This window comes from Papio anubis, chromosome 16 (assembly GCF_008728515.1).
Source record: "Papio anubis isolate 15944 chromosome 16, Panubis1.0, whole genome shotgun sequence".
In the NCBI taxonomy this organism is placed as follows: domain Eukaryota; kingdom Metazoa; phylum Chordata; class Mammalia; order Primates; family Cercopithecidae; genus Papio; species Papio anubis.
In genome coordinates this window covers 22,010,586-22,028,197 of record NC_044991.1, presented here as the reverse complement: position 1 = coordinate 22,028,197, position 17,612 = coordinate 22,010,586, and the positions used below count along the sequence as shown (strand labels likewise).

Sequence of the window (17,612 nt, the reverse complement as noted above, 5' to 3'; positions counted from 1 at the left end):
CCAGGGCAACATCCAAAACACATATATCTGTCTTTTTTTTTTTTTTTTAAGGATTTGTTGTTCTCAACCTGAGCTGGCCTGAGCAAAACTGTTAGGTGTAGAGGATTGGAACAGAGAATGGGGACAGTCTTCCCAGAGTCCCAGAAGTATGGGGCTGAGGCTGGATTGCCCAAGGAGTTCCTGGACCAATAATCCCCAGAGAAACAGCATGTAGCTCAAGTAACAGCCTCTAGAGCTCAAGCTACCTGGTTCTGTCCCCCATCTCCACAGAAAACAGATCGATACGGTTTGGCTTTGTGTCCCTACCCAAATCTCATCTCAAATTGTAATCCCCAGGTGTTGAGAGAGGGACCTGTTGAGAGGAGACTGGCACATGGGGGCGGTTTCCCCCAGGCTACTCTAGTGATAGTGAGTGAGTTCTCACAAGATCTGACAGTTTCATAAGAGGCTCTTCGCCCTTCACTTCCTTCACACACTCTGTCCCCTGCTGCCATTAAGACATGCCTTCTTCCTCTTCCACCATGATTGTAAGTTTCCTGAGGCCTCCCCAGCCACGTTGAACTGTGAGTCAATCAAACATCTGTTCTTTATAAATTACCCAGTCTCGGGCAGTTCTTTATCGCAGCGTGAGAGCAGACTAATATACAGACCAAAAGAAAATTAATAGAAAGGGGCATGGCTGTGCTGAATGGAACTGCTCATAACAGAAGACCAGACATCTATCAGAAAAACTTGCCCAATGCCATAGCTAATTCCAAAACTAAAGATTAACCCAGCAAAGCCACAACGTACTTCCAACTCTTGGCAGTTCCAAATGAGGTCAGCATTTAATAATGGCAGCCCCAACCCCTAGCAGGAACACAGCAGTAATACAGATGAAAGGTGCAGGTGATAGCCTTCACTAAGGACACGTTTACTCACCTGAATGAACAAGCAGTAGGACCCTTTGTACCCAGTCACTTGGGCTTGAGAAACAGCTGGATTCTCCCTACGGAGGCTGCCCTCCTCCCCTCCCGCAGCTTCCCTGATTTAAGGTTGAAGATGGCTAGAATGCACCCCACCTATGAGGAACGGTGGACATGGCTGGGGCTAGAGCCAGAACAAGCCCTCAAAGGAACACAGGCCAAACTGGAGACTCGGGGCAGTCAAGTGGAACCAGAACAGGACAGAAAGTGAGTTTGTACATCCAACAGCCATGAGTAACATCAAAAAGGTTCTAGCCTGGCCAACACAGTGAAACCCCATCTCTACAAAAAATACAAAAATTAGCTGGTCATAGTGGCATGCACCTGTAATCCCAGCTACTCGGGGGGCTGAGGCAGAAGAATCGCTTGAACCCGAGGGACAGAGGTTGCAGTGAGCTGAGATCGCGCCACTGCACTCTAGCCTGGGTGACAGAACGAGAACCTGTCTCAAAAAAAAAAAAAAAAAAAAAACAGGTTGTAACCCATCCTCTAAGATATCCGCCATATATCTAAAACAATTAGATTAAGCAGACTTAACAAAGTAAACATGTTTCTGTCCTCTGCCTCATGTCTCTTAGGCAGCAGAGCTTCCCATGTATTTTATGCTAGCAGGCACTATCCCACACCCACCTGAAGCCACGGGTGTCTTAAGGCTTCTTCTGTCGTAAAACGTGCCTTTGGATCCACTACCAACAACTTCTTGACAAGGTCCAGAGCTAAAGCAACAATTGGGCAAATCACAGTGAAAAGGATAAATATATTAAATCGTAATAGTATGCCAGAATTAACAGGCCACCATCCAGAAAGAGCAGAGAGGGTCTGAGATCATCACAGAGTCAGCAGACAGGGCCCCCTAATCTTCCTCACTCTCTGTATTCAGAGTACTATGAGAAGACCAGGAATGATAATGACACTCCCTGTCTCCTGCTGCTGGGATGTCAGTCACGACCTCTTCGCTGCCTGTTCCCTCTCTTGTTGCCTGTTGACTCAAGGTCAAACTAATTAAAGCTAAACTTCCACCCAATTCTAAGATACTTGGGATACGTAGCAAACTCTCCCTGACATCTACAGATGGATGGGTGAGAGTTACTCAGCCAGGGAGAGGCTTCCTGGAACTGCTGACTTGTCAGAAATAAAACTTGACTACTCCAGCAAGCAACAAATGCATGCTGGCTTGTATATTACAACACTATTATTCCTTAAATATTCTGACATTTAACACAATCGCCTATGTTATATTATTTGACATTTAATTTTCTACTTTCTCTTTGGGGAACTAAAGTTGCCAGGATAAATTATAAAATACAAGGTAACTAATGACATCTAGTTTTTACATGCTTGCTTACTCAAAGGAAACCCTGTAACTAAAAAGTTACAAGTGCACTTTTTTTGGGCACTAAAATAGGTACCAGGCACTTGTGTACATTATACTTAACCCTTACAAAAACCTTTTAAGGTAGGGATTATTGAGGGTCCCTTTACACAGAAAGAAATTGGAGACAGAGGTTAAATAACTTGCCTAAGGCCACACAGCTAAGTAGTAGCAGACCCAGGACCTGAGTGCACACTCTTAATAATTTCCAGTGCCTCTCAAATGGTGTGAAACTAACAACAGAAAATAAGAACAGAATTGACAGGAGAAAACACCATGGAATTTGGAAAGAAACTCCCACCACAGCACATACACATTTTAGCATACCACAAATTCTTAACCCTTTCGTATTCATACCCTTCTCTGAGACCTCTGCCCAGACTTCAGGAATGAAGTTGTATTTTCCACTGGTGATCTGATCCTTCAGTGACACTTGAGTCCTATGCTCAGAGAAAGGTGGATACCCACTAAGGCTTAATATTGGTAGAGAGAGAAAGGAAAAGAAATCAAGTGGCATTCTCAGTGGCATTCGGATATGAAGATTTCTTTCTCAGCATAATGAAAAGTCAAGATTTTTCTTTATATATCAATGGTCAAAAAGTGAGCTAGGCTGGGCACAATGGCTCATGCTTGTAATCCCAGCACTTTGGGAGGCTGAGGCAGGAGGATCACTTGAGCCCAGGAGTTCGAGACCAGCCTGGGCAACATGGCAAAACTCCATCACTACAAAAAATAGAAAAATTAGCTGGGCATGGTGGTGTGCGCCTGTAGTCCCAGCTAGTCAGGAGGCTAAGGTGGGAGGATCACTTGACCCTGGAGGCAGAGGCTACAGTTAGCCAAGATCAAGCCACTGCATGCTAGCCTGGACAACACAGCAAGACACATTTGTGACTTCATTTAATCACCTCCTACCAGTCTGTGAAGCAATGAAAATGTTTCTTACCAGATAAAAAGAATAACTCCTAAACTCCAGCAGTCCACAGCACGGTTATATCCAGCAGTCCCAACAGAAACAAGAACTTCAGGAGCCAAGTAGGTGGGGGTTCCACATAAGGTTCTCATGAGAGAGGTCTCCCCCAAAATTTTGGAGTGCCCAAAATCAGTAATCTAAAATTCAGTACAAAAGGGGATAATGTTGAACTATATCATAAATAAAAAGATTAACATAGTCTGCCAGTCCAAGAAGACATGTAGGTTAGATCAGTTTCTATTGTACAATTCACACCTGCCATTAATCTGGAATCTACAGATTCATGTCTTTGCAAGTTAAGACATTTAATTTTGCTTAAATTAAAATTCCTGAGCCTAGGAATATCAACACTCAGGCTTTCCAACTTAACCTATGTCCCCTGTAATCTTACAAAAAGCTTATTGCCATTATCACAGACACTTCAGGATTCTAATTAGTTCTATGTGGTTCTTAGGCCCCAGTGTCTCAAACTTGGCTGCACTATGGAATACCTGGGGAGCTTGGAAACACATGCTTATAACTGAGTGCCACTCTCAGCTTCTGAGGTAAAGCCTGGATGTCACAAATCCTAACAAGAGATTCTAAAGTGATGCCAGGCTTGAGAAACACGGAAAGGCAGGGCACGTGATTACTCATTCATTCATTCATTCATTCATTCATTCATTCACCTATTCTGAGATGATGTCTCGACCTTTTGCACAGGCTGGAGGACAGTGGTGCGATCTTAGCTCACTGCAACCTCTGCCTCCCGGGTTCAAGTGATTCTCGTGCCTCAGCCTCCCAAGTAGCTGGGGTTACAGGCACCCACCACCATGCCCAGCTAAATTTTTGTATTTTTAGTAGAGATGGGGTTTTGCCATATTGGCCAGGCTGGTCTCAAACTCCTGACCTCAGGTGATCTGCCTGCCTCGGCCTCCCAAAGTGCTGGGATTACAGGTGTGAGCCACCGTGCCCAGCCCACTAGTCCATTTAGACCCCTCCTCTCTCTCTCTCAGCACAAAGGTCACTTGCACACAACAGAGCTCAATAAATGCTCATTCAAATCTGGATAAGAGCAATGTCACCTGATCTCTAAAATAATTGGTAAGAGGTCAGATTCTCAACCTTTTAACACTCCCACTTTTTATTTGAGGAATTAAAAGTTTCTGAACAAGAATCTACAGGAATAGCCACATACAGAATGCCAATTTCTTACCTTTATAAGACAGTCCTCTTCTTGAGATGACAGTAAAACATTCTCTGGCTTTAAGTCACGGTGTATAATACCGTTTTCATGAAGGTACTACACAGAAAGGCAGGCATGACCCTCAGATTCATGCAGTAGATAAGTAGAATCAAAGTTACCAACACATACATCTCACAGCTGGGTGAAACCGTAAGCCGTGATACACACAATCATATTGTCCAAAATCATAGAAAACTGTTGGGGTAAAGTTTACAAATTTGTTTGAGAAGATCTTTAAAAAGCAGGGAAATGAAAAAAGCAACTTAGAACAATCAACCTTTCATTTCACTTCAAGATAATAAACAACCCTTCACATGGCAGAAATGTAAGGTGTCAATTTCAATACAAATACAAATGAGTAATAGAAAATGTTTTGCGAACATACCAAATAAACACAAAAATTCAACCAAAATGATATATTTGGTTATTGCAGTCCTGGGAATATTTTTAAAGGGAATCTATACAAATATATATTTGTAAATTATCTGTTTATGTGAGTTAACCTATTCCTCAATGCAAAGACTTTGTCTTTGAAAACTCTATTGTCTGAAATAGCATATAAAAATGAACAAACACCAACATACTATGCCACATTTCTTTTCTTTTCTCTCTTTTTTTTTTTCTTTTCTTGAAACAAGGTCTCACTCTGTCCCCCAGGCTGAAGTGCAGTGGTACCATCTTAGCTCACTACAGCCTCAACCTCCTCGGCTCAAGTGATCCTCCCACCTCAGCCTCGTCAGTAGCTAGGACCATAGGCACAATGCATGCCACTTCAACCAGCTAATTTCTTTATTTTTTTTGTAGAGACGGGGTCTCACAATGTTGCCCAAGCTGGTCTGGAACTCTTGGGCTCAAGTGACCTACCAACCTCAGCCTCCCAAAGTGCTGGGATTACAGGCATCAGCCACCATGCCTGGCCATTTTTTTTAGGAAACAAAATTTTCACATATCCACAAACTGTACTCAATTCATGTTAATATTCTTGGCTACTTAATATAAATAAATGGAATAAACCAATAAGGGAGCAATACACTGAGTAGGTGACAGCTACTATTAAAAATGCTTGCATTGTACCCCATAACATGTACACCTACTATGTGCCCACAAAAATTAAAATTAAATTTTTTTTAAAAAGGCTTGTGGGCCGGGCGCGGTGGCTCAAGCCTGTAATCCCAGCACTTTGGGAGGCCGAGATGGGCGGATCACGAGGTCAGGAGATCGAGACCATCCTGGCGAACACAGTGAAACCCCCCCCCTCCTAAAAAAAAAAAAAAAAAAAAAAAAAAAAAAATTAGCCAGGTGTGGTGGCAGGCACCTGTAATCCCAGCTACTGGGTAGGCTAAGGCAGGAGAATTGCCTGAACCCAGGAGATGGAGGTTATAATGAGCCGAGATCGTGCCACTGCACTCCAGCCTGGGAGACTCAGCCTGGGAGACAGAGCGAGACACCGTCTCAAAAAAAAAAATAAATAAATAAAATAAAACAAAAATAAATTTAAAAGGCTTGTGTTTAGGGGTTTCAGTCTTCTCTAGATGTCCCTCTGGGCTAGAACAAACATTTTCTGCAAAACCTTCACCGGGAAATGGATCTGGTGAAACCTCCAGGGAGGGCAAACCTATGTAGACCAATCACAAAAAAATTTCTCTTGGGCCAGGCACAGTGGCTCACGCCTGTAATCCCAGCACTTGGGGAGGCCGAGGTAGGTGGATCACCTGAGGTCAGAAGTTCGAGACCAGCCTGATCAACATGGAGAAACCCCGTCTCTAAGAAAAATACAAAAAAATTAGCCAGGCACGGTGGCGCATGCTTGTAATCCCAGCCACTCGGGAGGCTAAGGCAGGAAAATCACTTGAACCCGGGAGGCGGAGGTTGCAGTGAGCCAAGATCACACCACTGCACTCCAGCCTGGGCAACAAGAGCAAAACTTGGTCTCAAAAAAAAAAAAAAAAAAATTTTCTCTTGATCCTCACTCTGTACAAGGATTGCTCCCAGTCACTGCATTTTCTGCATGGAGTGGGTTTTCAAGAAGAGACTGTGGAAGGGAATGGCCACAACCACATTTGGTCTGGGAAATGGTGATGTTCCTCAAAGCAAGTGCCACCAGCTATTTTTTCATCTAACACTCACTGAATAGAGACGGCTATGTGCGTGCCCTGCCGGCCAGCCCACTGCCGTGAACAGGATGCTGCACTTGAAGGGAAACACCTAGTTCTAAGCCATGGGGGACCAACCCATGTCACAATCATCACAACTTGCAGCTTTGCCCTCAAACCTGCCCAGCTCCCACTCTGAATTAAGAGAGACTTCTACAAGGATCAAGGAGAACTAATGAACCTAATGATCAAGACCCCTCCAGAAATACCTCCAAGCTAAAGTTAGGCAACATAGGACCATGCTATCTCTTTTTTTAAAGACAGAGTCTCACTCTGTCTCCTAGGCTGGAGTGCAGTGGCATGACTGTGGCTCACTGCAGCCTCAACCTCCCAGGCTCAAGTCATCCTCCCACCTTAGCCTCCAGAGTGGCTAGGACCACAGTTGCCCGCCAGCATGACTGGCTATTTTTATTTTTTGTAGAGATGAGGGCCCCACTATATTGCCCAGGCTGGACTTAACCTCTTGGGCTCAAGTGATCCTCCTGCCTCAGCCTCTCAAAGTGCTGGGATTACAGGCATGAGCCACTGTGCCTGGCCTATTTATTTCTTTAATTCCCTTTCTTACTTTCTCTTAAGTTACACAGTGAGAGTTTTTTCTTTTTTTTTTTTTTTTTGAGACAGAGTCTCACTCTGTCGCCAGGCTGGAGCACAGTGGCGTGATCTCAGCACACTGCAACCTCCGCCTCCCGGTTCAAGTGATTCTCCTGCCTCAGCCTCCCAAGTAGCTGGGATTACAGGCATGCGCCACCACGCCCAGCTAATTTTTGTATTTTTAGTAGAGATGGGGTTTCACTACGTTGGCCAGGATGGTCTCGCCCTCTTGACCTCATGTTCTTTCCGCTTGGCCTCCCAAAGTGCTGGGATTATGGGCGTGAGCCACTGCACCTGGCCAGTGAGAGCTTTTTCATCTCAGTGAGAGGAGTGGGACATTTTTGCCAAGAAGAGAACAGCAAACACACAGATTCTCTTCTGAGTTTGTTTTTTGGTTTTTCTTTTTGAGATGGAGTCTCGCTCTGTCGCCCAGGCTGGAGTGCAGTGGCCAGATCTCAGCTCACTGCAAGCTCCGCCTCCCGGGTTTACGCCATTCTCCCGCCTCAGCCTCCCGAGTAGCTGGGACTACAGGCGCCGGCCACCACGCCCGGCTAGTTTTTTGTATTTTTTTTTTATTAGAGACGGGGTTTCACCATGTTAGCCAGGATGGTCTCGATCTTCTGACCTCGTGATCCGCCCATCTTGGACTCCCAAAGTGCTGGGATTACAGGCTTGAGCCACCGAGCCCGGCCTCTCTTCTGAGTTTTAATCGATGGTCCCTCAATTTCTGCCTAATTCAGGGAGTAATTCAACTAAAAGAAAGTCATCTGTCAAAATAATTGAGGGCTTCTCTTACCTGTACAGCCAAGAGCATCTGGTAAAAATAGAGCTTGCAGGTAGCTTCTTTCAGGCGTTTATTCCCCACCACTTTGTCAAACAGCTCTCCCCCTTCCATCCTGAAACACAAAGGCAAGGAAAGGGGTTCATTCCCTGGGGGGAAATGCACTTGGACAGAAGATAATAAAACAAACAAAACAAATTCATTAAGACAAGCAAACAGTTGACATTTTTATTCACTTTTGACTCCCATTTTTAAAACTAATGAGGTAATAAGCCTTATTCACAATCAGATGTCCCAGTTGGAAACTAAGGAACGAGATGAAAGAAGTGGGCATTGGAGGCACTTGGGGAACTTTAAAAAATCCGATTCAGTAGCTTGGAAGTGGGGCCCAGGAGTTGCTTTTGGTTTTTTGGGTTTTTTTGAGACATTTGCTCTGTCACCCAGGCTGGAGCGCAGTGGTGCAATCTTGGCTCACTGCAACCTCCACTTTCCAGGTTCAAGTGATTCTCATGCCTTAGCCTCCCAAGTAGCTGGGATTACAGGTATGCGCCACCAAGCCCAGCTAATTTTTGTTATTTTTTTTAGTAGAGACAAGGTTTTGCCACGTTGGCCAGGTTGGTCTCAAACTCCTGGCCTCAAGTGATCTGCCCACTTTGCCCTCCCAAAAGTGCTGGGATTACAGGTATAAGCCACTGCACCCAGTCAGGAGTTGGCATTTTTATCACACACCACAGATGATTCTGAGACTGATGTACAAGAGCAAACAGAAATTTACAAACAGACAACCAGGATCTGAACCCCAACTCTACCATTTCCCAGATTTTGGACTTTGGGCAAGCTATTTAACCTGTCTGAGTTTGTTTCTACCACTTAAAAAATGGGGATGATACCATCTACCTTGATGGTTGTTATAAAAATTAAGACATAACTGATGTAGGAAAAGCTCCTGGCACTGGTGCTTGGCAAGGTTATTCTTTTATTTATTTATTTATTTATTTTTAGATGGAGTTTCACTCTTGTTGCCCAGGCTGGAGTGTAATGGCACGATCTTGGTCATCGCAACCTCCACCTCCCGGGTTCAAGCGATTCTCCTGCCTCAGCCTCCTGAGTATCTAGGATTACAGGCATTCCCCACTATGCCTGGCTAATTTTGTATTTTTAGTAGAGCCAGGGTTTCTCCATGTTGGTCAGGCTGGTCTCGAACTTCTGACCTCAGGTGATCTGCCCACCTCAGCCTTTTCAAAGTGCTGGGATTACAGGCGTGAACCACTGCACCCAGCCCTGTCTTATCACTTTTATTAAACTGTGTTAACTAGATTCAGTCAGGTAACAATCTCCTATTTGATAGCAGTAGATATTCCTTTAAGATCCACAAGGGGCTGCAGGCTCTCCTAGTGCTGTGACCAGGGGTGTTGTTTACCATATAGTCTTTTTTCATATGTTTTTTGAGACAGTCTTGCTCTGTCCATCACAGCTCACTACAACCTCTGCCTCCCAGGTTCAAGTGATTCTCCATGCCTCAGCCACCCGAGGAGCTGGGACTACAGGCATGTGCCACCATGCCTGGCTAATTTTTGTATTTTTATTAGAGAGGGGGTTTTGCCATGTTGGCCAGGCTGGTCTTCAACTCCTGGCCTCAAGGGATCCGCCCACCTCAGCCTCCCAAAGTGCTGGGATTCCAGGTGTGAGCCACCACACTCAACCTGTTTTCTATATGTCTTAATGATCACCCTGCATAGATACCATTTGCCAACTAGGAGCAAAGCATTCTGTGCCTGCCACAATAGCTGCTCCTAGAAACACTTAATATTTATGCAGGAGCAGATATCAAGACAGCTATCTTCCAGAAATGAGACAGGAAGTTATTCTGATTACACCAAATAACACAAGACATTATCGCCACTGAAATAAACTACCAAAACACTGAGAGATACTCAGGAGCCACCATGCAACCTGGTCCTGGGTTGAAAGGACCTGCGTAGAAAGGCCTACCCAGGTAGATATTTCAGAGTAGAGTCGTCCCTCAGTATCTAGGGGGAATTGGTTCCAGGAGCCCTCTCAGATACCAAAATTCATGATGCTCAAGCCCTTTATATAACATGGCATAAGATTTGCATATAATCTATGTATATCATCCCATCTACTTTTTTTTTTTTTTTTTTTTTTGAGGCAGAGTCTCACTCCCATTGCCCAAGCTGGAGTGCAGTGGCACAATCTCAGCTCATTACAGCCTCGATTTCCCAAGCTCAGGTGATACTCCCACCTCAGCCTCCTAAATAACTGGAATTGCAGGCACGTGTCACCATGCCTGGCTAATTGTGTGTGTGTGGGGGGGGGGTTGAGATGGAGTCTCACTCTGTGGCCCAGGCTGGAATGCAGTGGCACAATCTCAGCTCACTGCAACCTCTGCCTCCCGGGTTCAAGCGATTCTCCTGCTTCAACCTCCTGAGTAGCTGAGATAACAGGTGTGTGACACTATGCCCAGCTAATTTTTGCATTTTTAGTAGAGACCGGGTTTCACCATGTTGGCCAGGCTGGTCTCGAACTCCTGACCTCAGGTGATCCACCCACCTCGGCCTCCCAAAGTGCTGAGATTACAGGCATGAGCCACCGTGCCCGGCCCTGGATACTTTAAATAATCTCTAAACTAATTACGAAACCTAATACAATGTAAATGTTATATAAATAGTGGTTCTACAGTACTGTTTAGAAAATAACAAGAAAAATGTCTGTTCATGTTTGGTACAGATACAACCATCCATTTTATTTTCCTAAGTATTTTCGATCTGAGGTTGGTTGAATACACGGATGTGGAAACCCACAGTTATGGTGAGCCAATTATAACAATATTGCCCCATGGTGAGTACACACATGTGCCAGGTGCTCTGCTGGGGGATTTCCATCCCTCAAAGCATCTAATTCATACAAGGACTCTGCATGTGGGGGCTCATTATAATCCCCATTTAACACTAGGAAGACGAGACTCAGAGAGGTGACATAAACTCACCCATGGGTGGTCAGCCAGTCAACTGCAGAGTGGCGTTCAAGCCCAGGTCACAGATCCAGGACCTGGAGTCCCAACCACCTATCTTTGGAAACACTGGAGGGTTTTTAGGGTTGACATTAACTCCCTACACACAGACTTTGTGAGCCCTACTACTACGTACATACATTGAGGTCCCCCAGGATGAGAAAGGTAAGCCTACATTAGATTCTTTGGTGGCTTTATAAGCATTTGAATGGGAACAGAAAGTTGTAAAAAGTTTACTACTTACAATTCCAAAACAATATAATAATCTTCTGCATCAAAAAAGTTTTTAATCTTGATGATGCAAGGCTAAGAAGAGGGGGAGAAAAAAGGGAAAGTAGTGAGAAACTCCCAAGAGGAAAACCACAAGAGCTTAGAATTGTCTGCCTAAAGGGACAGGGAGGCCAAGACCAGGCATTTGGCCCCCTGCCTCCAGAGGCTTGGAAGTTCAATCAGGGGAGAAGGCAGACAGAATCTAGCCGACTCCTCAGTGAGAACATGCAAGAAATTTTCCACCTCACCATGATGGTGAGAGACTAGTTCATATTTCATAGGCAAGGATGCTACCTGGAAATGAAGGCTGGGTCTCTTCCCAGTCTTCTTCCTCACTGCCCCAGAGCAGAGGTACTCGAGGACAGCCTAAGGAACCCTGAGGGAGACTGACAAGTAGCATGAATAAAAGCGGTCAAGTAGGAGCCCAGCCATGCTGCCAAACAAGGGTTATTTAAGCTCCGGGCAACTGGAACCTCCAGGCAACTGGACCCCATGGAACAAGATCCTACCATTTTTTGAAGGAAGAGGAAAATTATAATTTTATAAGAACTCTAAAACACACTTGGGCGGGGGGTGGGCAGAGAGACACAGAGGGACAGACAGACAGATACACACACACATACACACACACACACCCCCCCCCCATGGCTGACAGTTCCTGACCGCTGATCAATGCAGGATGCATGGAAGAACACTGAGGGTAAGGGAGAGAGTACTGCACATTTTAAAATGCCTATACAATATCATGACTTTACACTTAGCGTACCTATTTTTTTATTATTTTTATTTTTATTTCTTTTTTTTTCTTTTTTTTGAGACAGCCTCATTTTCTTTTTTTTTTGAGACAGAGTCTCACTTTGTCATTCAGGCTGAAGTGCAGTGGCGCGATCTCAGCTCACTGCAACCTCCACCTCCTAGGTTCAAGCGATTCTCCTGCCTCAGCCTCCTGAGTAGCTGGGACTACAGGCGTACACCACCACACCCAGCTAATTTTTGTATTTTTAGTAGACAGGGGGTTTCACCATGTTGGCCTGGTTCGTCTTGAACTTCTGGCCTCAAGTGATCCACCCGCCTCAGCCTCCCAAAATGTTGGGATTACAGCAGTGAGCCACCATGCCCGGTGGGCATGCCTATTGTTTTTACGATAAAAAGGACAGAAGACAGTTAAGCTCAATGGGTAAATAAAAGATTTGGTGAGTATTCATCAGCACAGAGGAGGATTGTAGTTATATCAGAATTAAAAAGAGCCATCAGATTTTTTGGTTTTAGATTCAAAAGAGTGGTAAAACTTGCCAGATTGATCTTCCTATAATGTGTATTTCATCATATTCATCACTCATCACTCTGATTAAGATCCTCCAATGGAACCTTCCCACAATATATGAATGAATGCCCAGTTTTCCCACCATAGATGGGTCTTGGAAGCATAATGTTGAATGAAAAAGGCAAGTCACAAAAGACTTCAAAGAGTATGATACAAGTCGAGCATCACACATACAAAAATCTAAAATCTGAATGATCCCAAAATTCAAATTACAGTGGCGCGATCTTGGCTCACTGCAACCTCTGCCCCCACCGGGATTCAAGCAATTCTCCTGCCTCAGTCTCCCGAGTAGCTGGGATTATGGGTGTCTGCCACTGCGCCCGGCTAATTTTTGTATTTTTAGTAGAGACACGGTTTCACCATCTTGGCCGGGCCGGTCTTGAACTCCTGACCTCGTGATCCACCTGCCTCAGCCTCCCAAAGTGTTGGGATTACAGGCGTGAGCCACTGCGCCTGGCCCCAAATCTTTCTGAGAGCTGACACAACACTCAAAGGAAATACTCATTGGAGCATTTGGGATTTCAGATTTTTGGATCTGGAATGCTCAACCAGGAAGTACAATGCAAATGTTCGAAAATCCAAAAAGATTCAAGATCCAAAAACCTCTGGTCCCAGGCATTATGGATAAGGGACACTCAATGTGTACCATTTTTATAAGGTTCAGAAACAAGCAGTAAAACTGTATTATCTAGGGATACATATATATATGTGGCTTTAGAAAAGCAAGGGGCCGGGCGCGGTGGCGCACGCCTGTAATCCCAGCACTTTTGAGGCCAAGGCGAGTGGATCACCTGAGGTCAGGAGTTCACGACTAGCCTGACTAACATGGTGAAACACTGTCTCTACTAAACACAAAAAAAATTAGCTGGGCGTGGTGGTGCATGCCTGTAATCCGAGCTACTTGGGAGGCTGAGACAGGAGAATCACTTGAACCTAGGAATCACTTGAACCCCGGAGGCAGAGTTTGCAGTGAGCCAAAATCACGCCATGGCACTCCAGCCTGGGCAACAAGAGCAAAACTCCATCTCAAAAAAATAAAAAAAACTAAAATAAAATAAAATTACATTACATTAAATTAAAATAAAAAAGCAAGGGACAGGCCAGGCACAGTGGCTCACACCTGTAATCCCAGCACTTTGGGAGGCCGAGGCGAGCAGATCACCAAGTCAAGAGATCGAGACCATCCTGGTCAACATGGTGAAACCCTGTCTCTATTAAAAATACAAAAATTAGCTGAGCGTGGTAGCATGCACCTGTAGCACGCAGCTGCTCGGGAAGCTGAGGCAGGAGAATCTCCTGAACCCGGGAGGCAGAGGTTGCAGGGAGCCAAGATCACGCCACTGCACTCCAGTCTGGCAACAGAGCAAGACTCCGTCTCAGGGAAAAAAAAAAAAAAAAAAGGCGGGGGATAGTACACACAGCATTCAAGGTAATGGCATTACCTCTGGGTAGGATGGGGAAAACATAAACAGGCAGCTTGAGTCATATGGTCAGGTTTTTGTGTTTTTTGTTTTGTTTTGCTTTTGTTTTTGTAACAGGCTCTCACTCTGCTGCCCAGGCTGAAGTGCAATGGGGTGATCATGGCTTATTGCAGTCTCGACTTTCTGGGCTCAAGTGATCCTCCCACCTCAGCTTCTCAAAGTGCTGGGATTATAGGCATGAGCCACCATGCACGGCTGTAAAAAGTACCTTTTAAAGGAGAATAAAGCCAGGAGCTGTGGCTCACGCCTGTAATCCCAGCACTTTGGGAGGCCAAGACAGGCAGATCACCTGAGGTCAGGAGTTCGAGACCAGCCTGCGCAACATGGCAAAACCCCGTCTCTACTAAAAATACAAAAATTAGCTGAGCGTGGTGGCGGCTGCCTGTAATCCCAGCTAGTCTGGAGGCTGAGGCAGAATCACTTGAACCCTGGAGGCGGAGGTTGCGGTAAGCCGAGATCACGCTACTGCACTCCAGCCTGGGCAACGGAGGGAGACTGCATCACATACATACATACATACATACATACATACATAAACAAATAGGAAAGAAGAAAAGCCACACATAGAAAAGGAACAGAGAGAAGGAAAAATGGGAACTGCTTGGTTCTGGTTGGCTTCATAATGGGCAGTGCCAGTACCTATCCGAAAATGGGTGGGGTCTGGAGCTAACAGAGCATGAAGAGATACCTGATAGTCAGAACCAGTGTGAATTATCTCCTCTAGTGTCCACTACCTCCAGGGTCATTGACTGGGGCTGTCACAGCTAAAAGGGTCTCTCTACCAGGAATCAGAAGCTACTAACCCACACCTTCCATTTAGGTCACATTGGGAAAGCAGTTCAGGGAATTAATGATCTCTGTCACTCTCCAAGTGTGTTGTCTGTGCTGAAAGCTTTAGGAGCACGTCTCATTAAATTATCACACTGACCTTGTGACATAAGTATTCTTACTGTCTTCATTGTACAGCTGAGGAAACGGAGGTTCCAATAAGTAAAATAAACTTTTCAAATGACTTCTCAGTTTCTTTGATAGTACTGAGATAGGAACCCAGGTCTGTCTCCACACTAAAGTCACGTGAGGGAAGGAAAGGACAGTGCTATCTGTGCTTACCACTGCCTGGGTCCACAAAACAGCCTGGCATGATAAGTGTTCAAAAACTCTCCATATCAATCTCTGACTGCAAAGTTCCGGCTCTCTTGGCCACTAGACTCTACTTATTGTCCCCAAGCATCAAAATGCACTCATGAGCCCATGTTTAATTCCCAAGAGTTCCATGTGCCCTTGTAAAATGCAAATAAATATGTCTAGAAATCTTTTTTAGGGTTTTGAATTCTTCTCTATTGCACTGGACACCGGATTTGTACAAATGTTGTGTTTGAAGATCATCTGACATCAGAGAAAATTCCCTGAGCATTTGTGTTTATCTTTTTTTTTTTTCCTGAGACGAAGTCTTGCTCTGTTGCCCAGGCTGGAGTGCGGTAGCACAATCTCGGCTCATTGTGAGCTCTGCCTCCCGGGTTCAGGCCATTCTCCTGCCTCAGCCTCCTGAGTAGCTGGGACTACTGGCGCCCGCCACCACGCCCGGCTAATTTTTGTTTTGTTTTGTTTTGGGTTTTTTTGGTATTTTTAGTAGAAACGGGGTTTCACCATGTTAGCCAGGATGGTCTCAATCTCCTGACCTTGTGATCTGCCCGCCTCAGCCTCCCAAAGTGCTGGGATTACAGGCGTGAGCCACGGTGCCCAGCGCATTTGTGTTTATCTTAAGGGTAGGTCTGATGCAACCCCACCCCAGAAAATTGGAGGGCTCCTCTCTCCCAGAAGGGCATGGTGGCACATGCCTATAGTCCCAGCTACTCAGGAGGCTGAGGCAGGAGGATCGCCTGGTCCTAGGAGTTTGAGGCTGCAGTGAGCTATGATTGTGCCACTGCACTGAAGCCTGGGTGACAGAGAGAGACGGTCTCTAAAAATACTTGTGTGTGTGTGTGTGTGTGTATCTGTGTGTGTATGTTAAAGAGAGACTCCCCATCTCTTGGAAAAAGGACCTGGCAAATTCAGGGAGGACGAAGAATTTGCAAAAGAAACAGAAGCCAAGCAGGAAGGTCAGCCACTCAGGTTCTCATGGGTTTTCAGGTCCACCCACTGAGTTCTAAAGGAACCTGTTGAAGTACTGTGTCAACAACAGTAATTGCTCCTCAGTTTCTACTGACTTTTTGGGGGGATTTGGAGAGGTAGAACAACAGAGAAGAAACCTTTTTGCTGTTTGGAGGTTAAAAGCCAGAATAAGGCCAGGTGCGGTGGCTCACACCTGTAATCCCAGCACTTTGGGAGGCCAAAGCGGGGGGATCACGAGGTCAGGAGATTGAGACCATCCTGGCTAACATGGTGAAACCCCATCTCTACTAAAAATACAAAAAATTAGCCGGGTGTTGTGGTGGGTGCCTGTAGTTTCAGCTATCCGGGAGGCTGAGGCAGGAGAATGCCGTGAACCTGGGAGGCGGAGCTCGCAGTGAGCCAAGATTGCGCCACTGCACTCCAGCCTAGGCAACAGAGCAAGACTCCGTCTCAAAAAAAAAAAAGCCAGAATAAGATCATCATTAGCTGGACAGGAAAGTGGTCTTGCCTTGAGTTTAATGCCAGTGCCTAATGAGCTTACGCCTTCATGGGTGCTCATGAATTAATGAAGAAACTGAAAAAAACAATAAAAAGCAAGATAAGATTAGGCCACCCGCTAATTTTTCTTCTCACTTTTTAAAAGTGAGACACATTTTTCATTGAGACAGAGTCATCACTGCACAAAAAGATAAGAACTACTTACACCCAACAAGGCCACAGACACCATTTAATCAGATATAAGGACAGGATGTTGTCATACTTAACGGATACGCTTGGATTTATTTGGATTACTCCAAATAAAAGGTATTCAAAGGTGTTAAAACTTCAGGTATAACTAAACCAAATTTACTAAAATTAACACTGTCTTCTCCAATATAACCAGTTGTGTCTATGAGATAAAATAATTGTTATGTCTTTTGGTCAAGAACTAACTCAGAAGAAATATCATGTAATTATTTAATCATGAAATCTTTACATAGTATTGTTCACTCAGTAACATTTTGGGGTAAAACTCTTCCCAGCTATATGACAACTAGGCATGCATGTACATGTACACGTAAGTTAAAGAACCCAGGTTAATATTAGCTTTATTTTATTTATTCATTTAATTTTTTTTTTTTTTGAGACAGAGTCTCACTCTGTCGCCCAGGCTGGAGTGCAGTGGCGCGATCTTGGCTCACTGCAATCTCTGCCTCCCAGATTCAAGCACTTCTCCTGCCTCAGCCTCCCAAGTAGTTGGGATTACAGGCATGTGCCACCATGCCCAGCAAATTTTTTGTACTTTTAGTAGACAGGGTTTCACCATGTTGGCCAGGCTGGCCTCAAACTCGTGACCT

General features: G+C 44.9%; 1 protein-coding gene across 4 annotated transcripts in view; it reads right to left on the bottom strand.

Annotated features, from left to right (window-relative positions):
• CHEK2 (checkpoint kinase 2) overlaps positions 1 to 17,612 on the bottom strand; it is a 44,881-nt gene that overhangs the window by 4,690 nt on the left and 22,579 nt on the right. Inside the window, exons 7-12 of one of the 4 annotated variants that reach the window (XM_031656385.1) lie at positions 11,333 to 11,394; positions 8,073 to 8,172; positions 4,503 to 4,589; positions 3,281 to 3,444; positions 2,695 to 2,777; positions 1,596 to 1,681 (exon numbers count right to left, since the gene is read on the bottom strand). In XM_031656385.1, the coding sequence (XP_031512245.1) occupies positions 1,596 to 1,681; positions 2,695 to 2,777; positions 3,281 to 3,444; positions 4,503 to 4,589; positions 8,073 to 8,172; positions 11,333 to 11,394 (582 nt within the window). Of the gene's footprint in view, positions 1 to 1,595; positions 2,811 to 3,280; positions 3,445 to 4,502; positions 4,590 to 8,072; positions 8,173 to 11,332; positions 11,395 to 17,612 lie in introns of all 4 variants that reach the window. The other 3 variants (XR_004178925.1, XR_004178923.1, XR_004178924.1) reach the window with 3 other exon arrangements.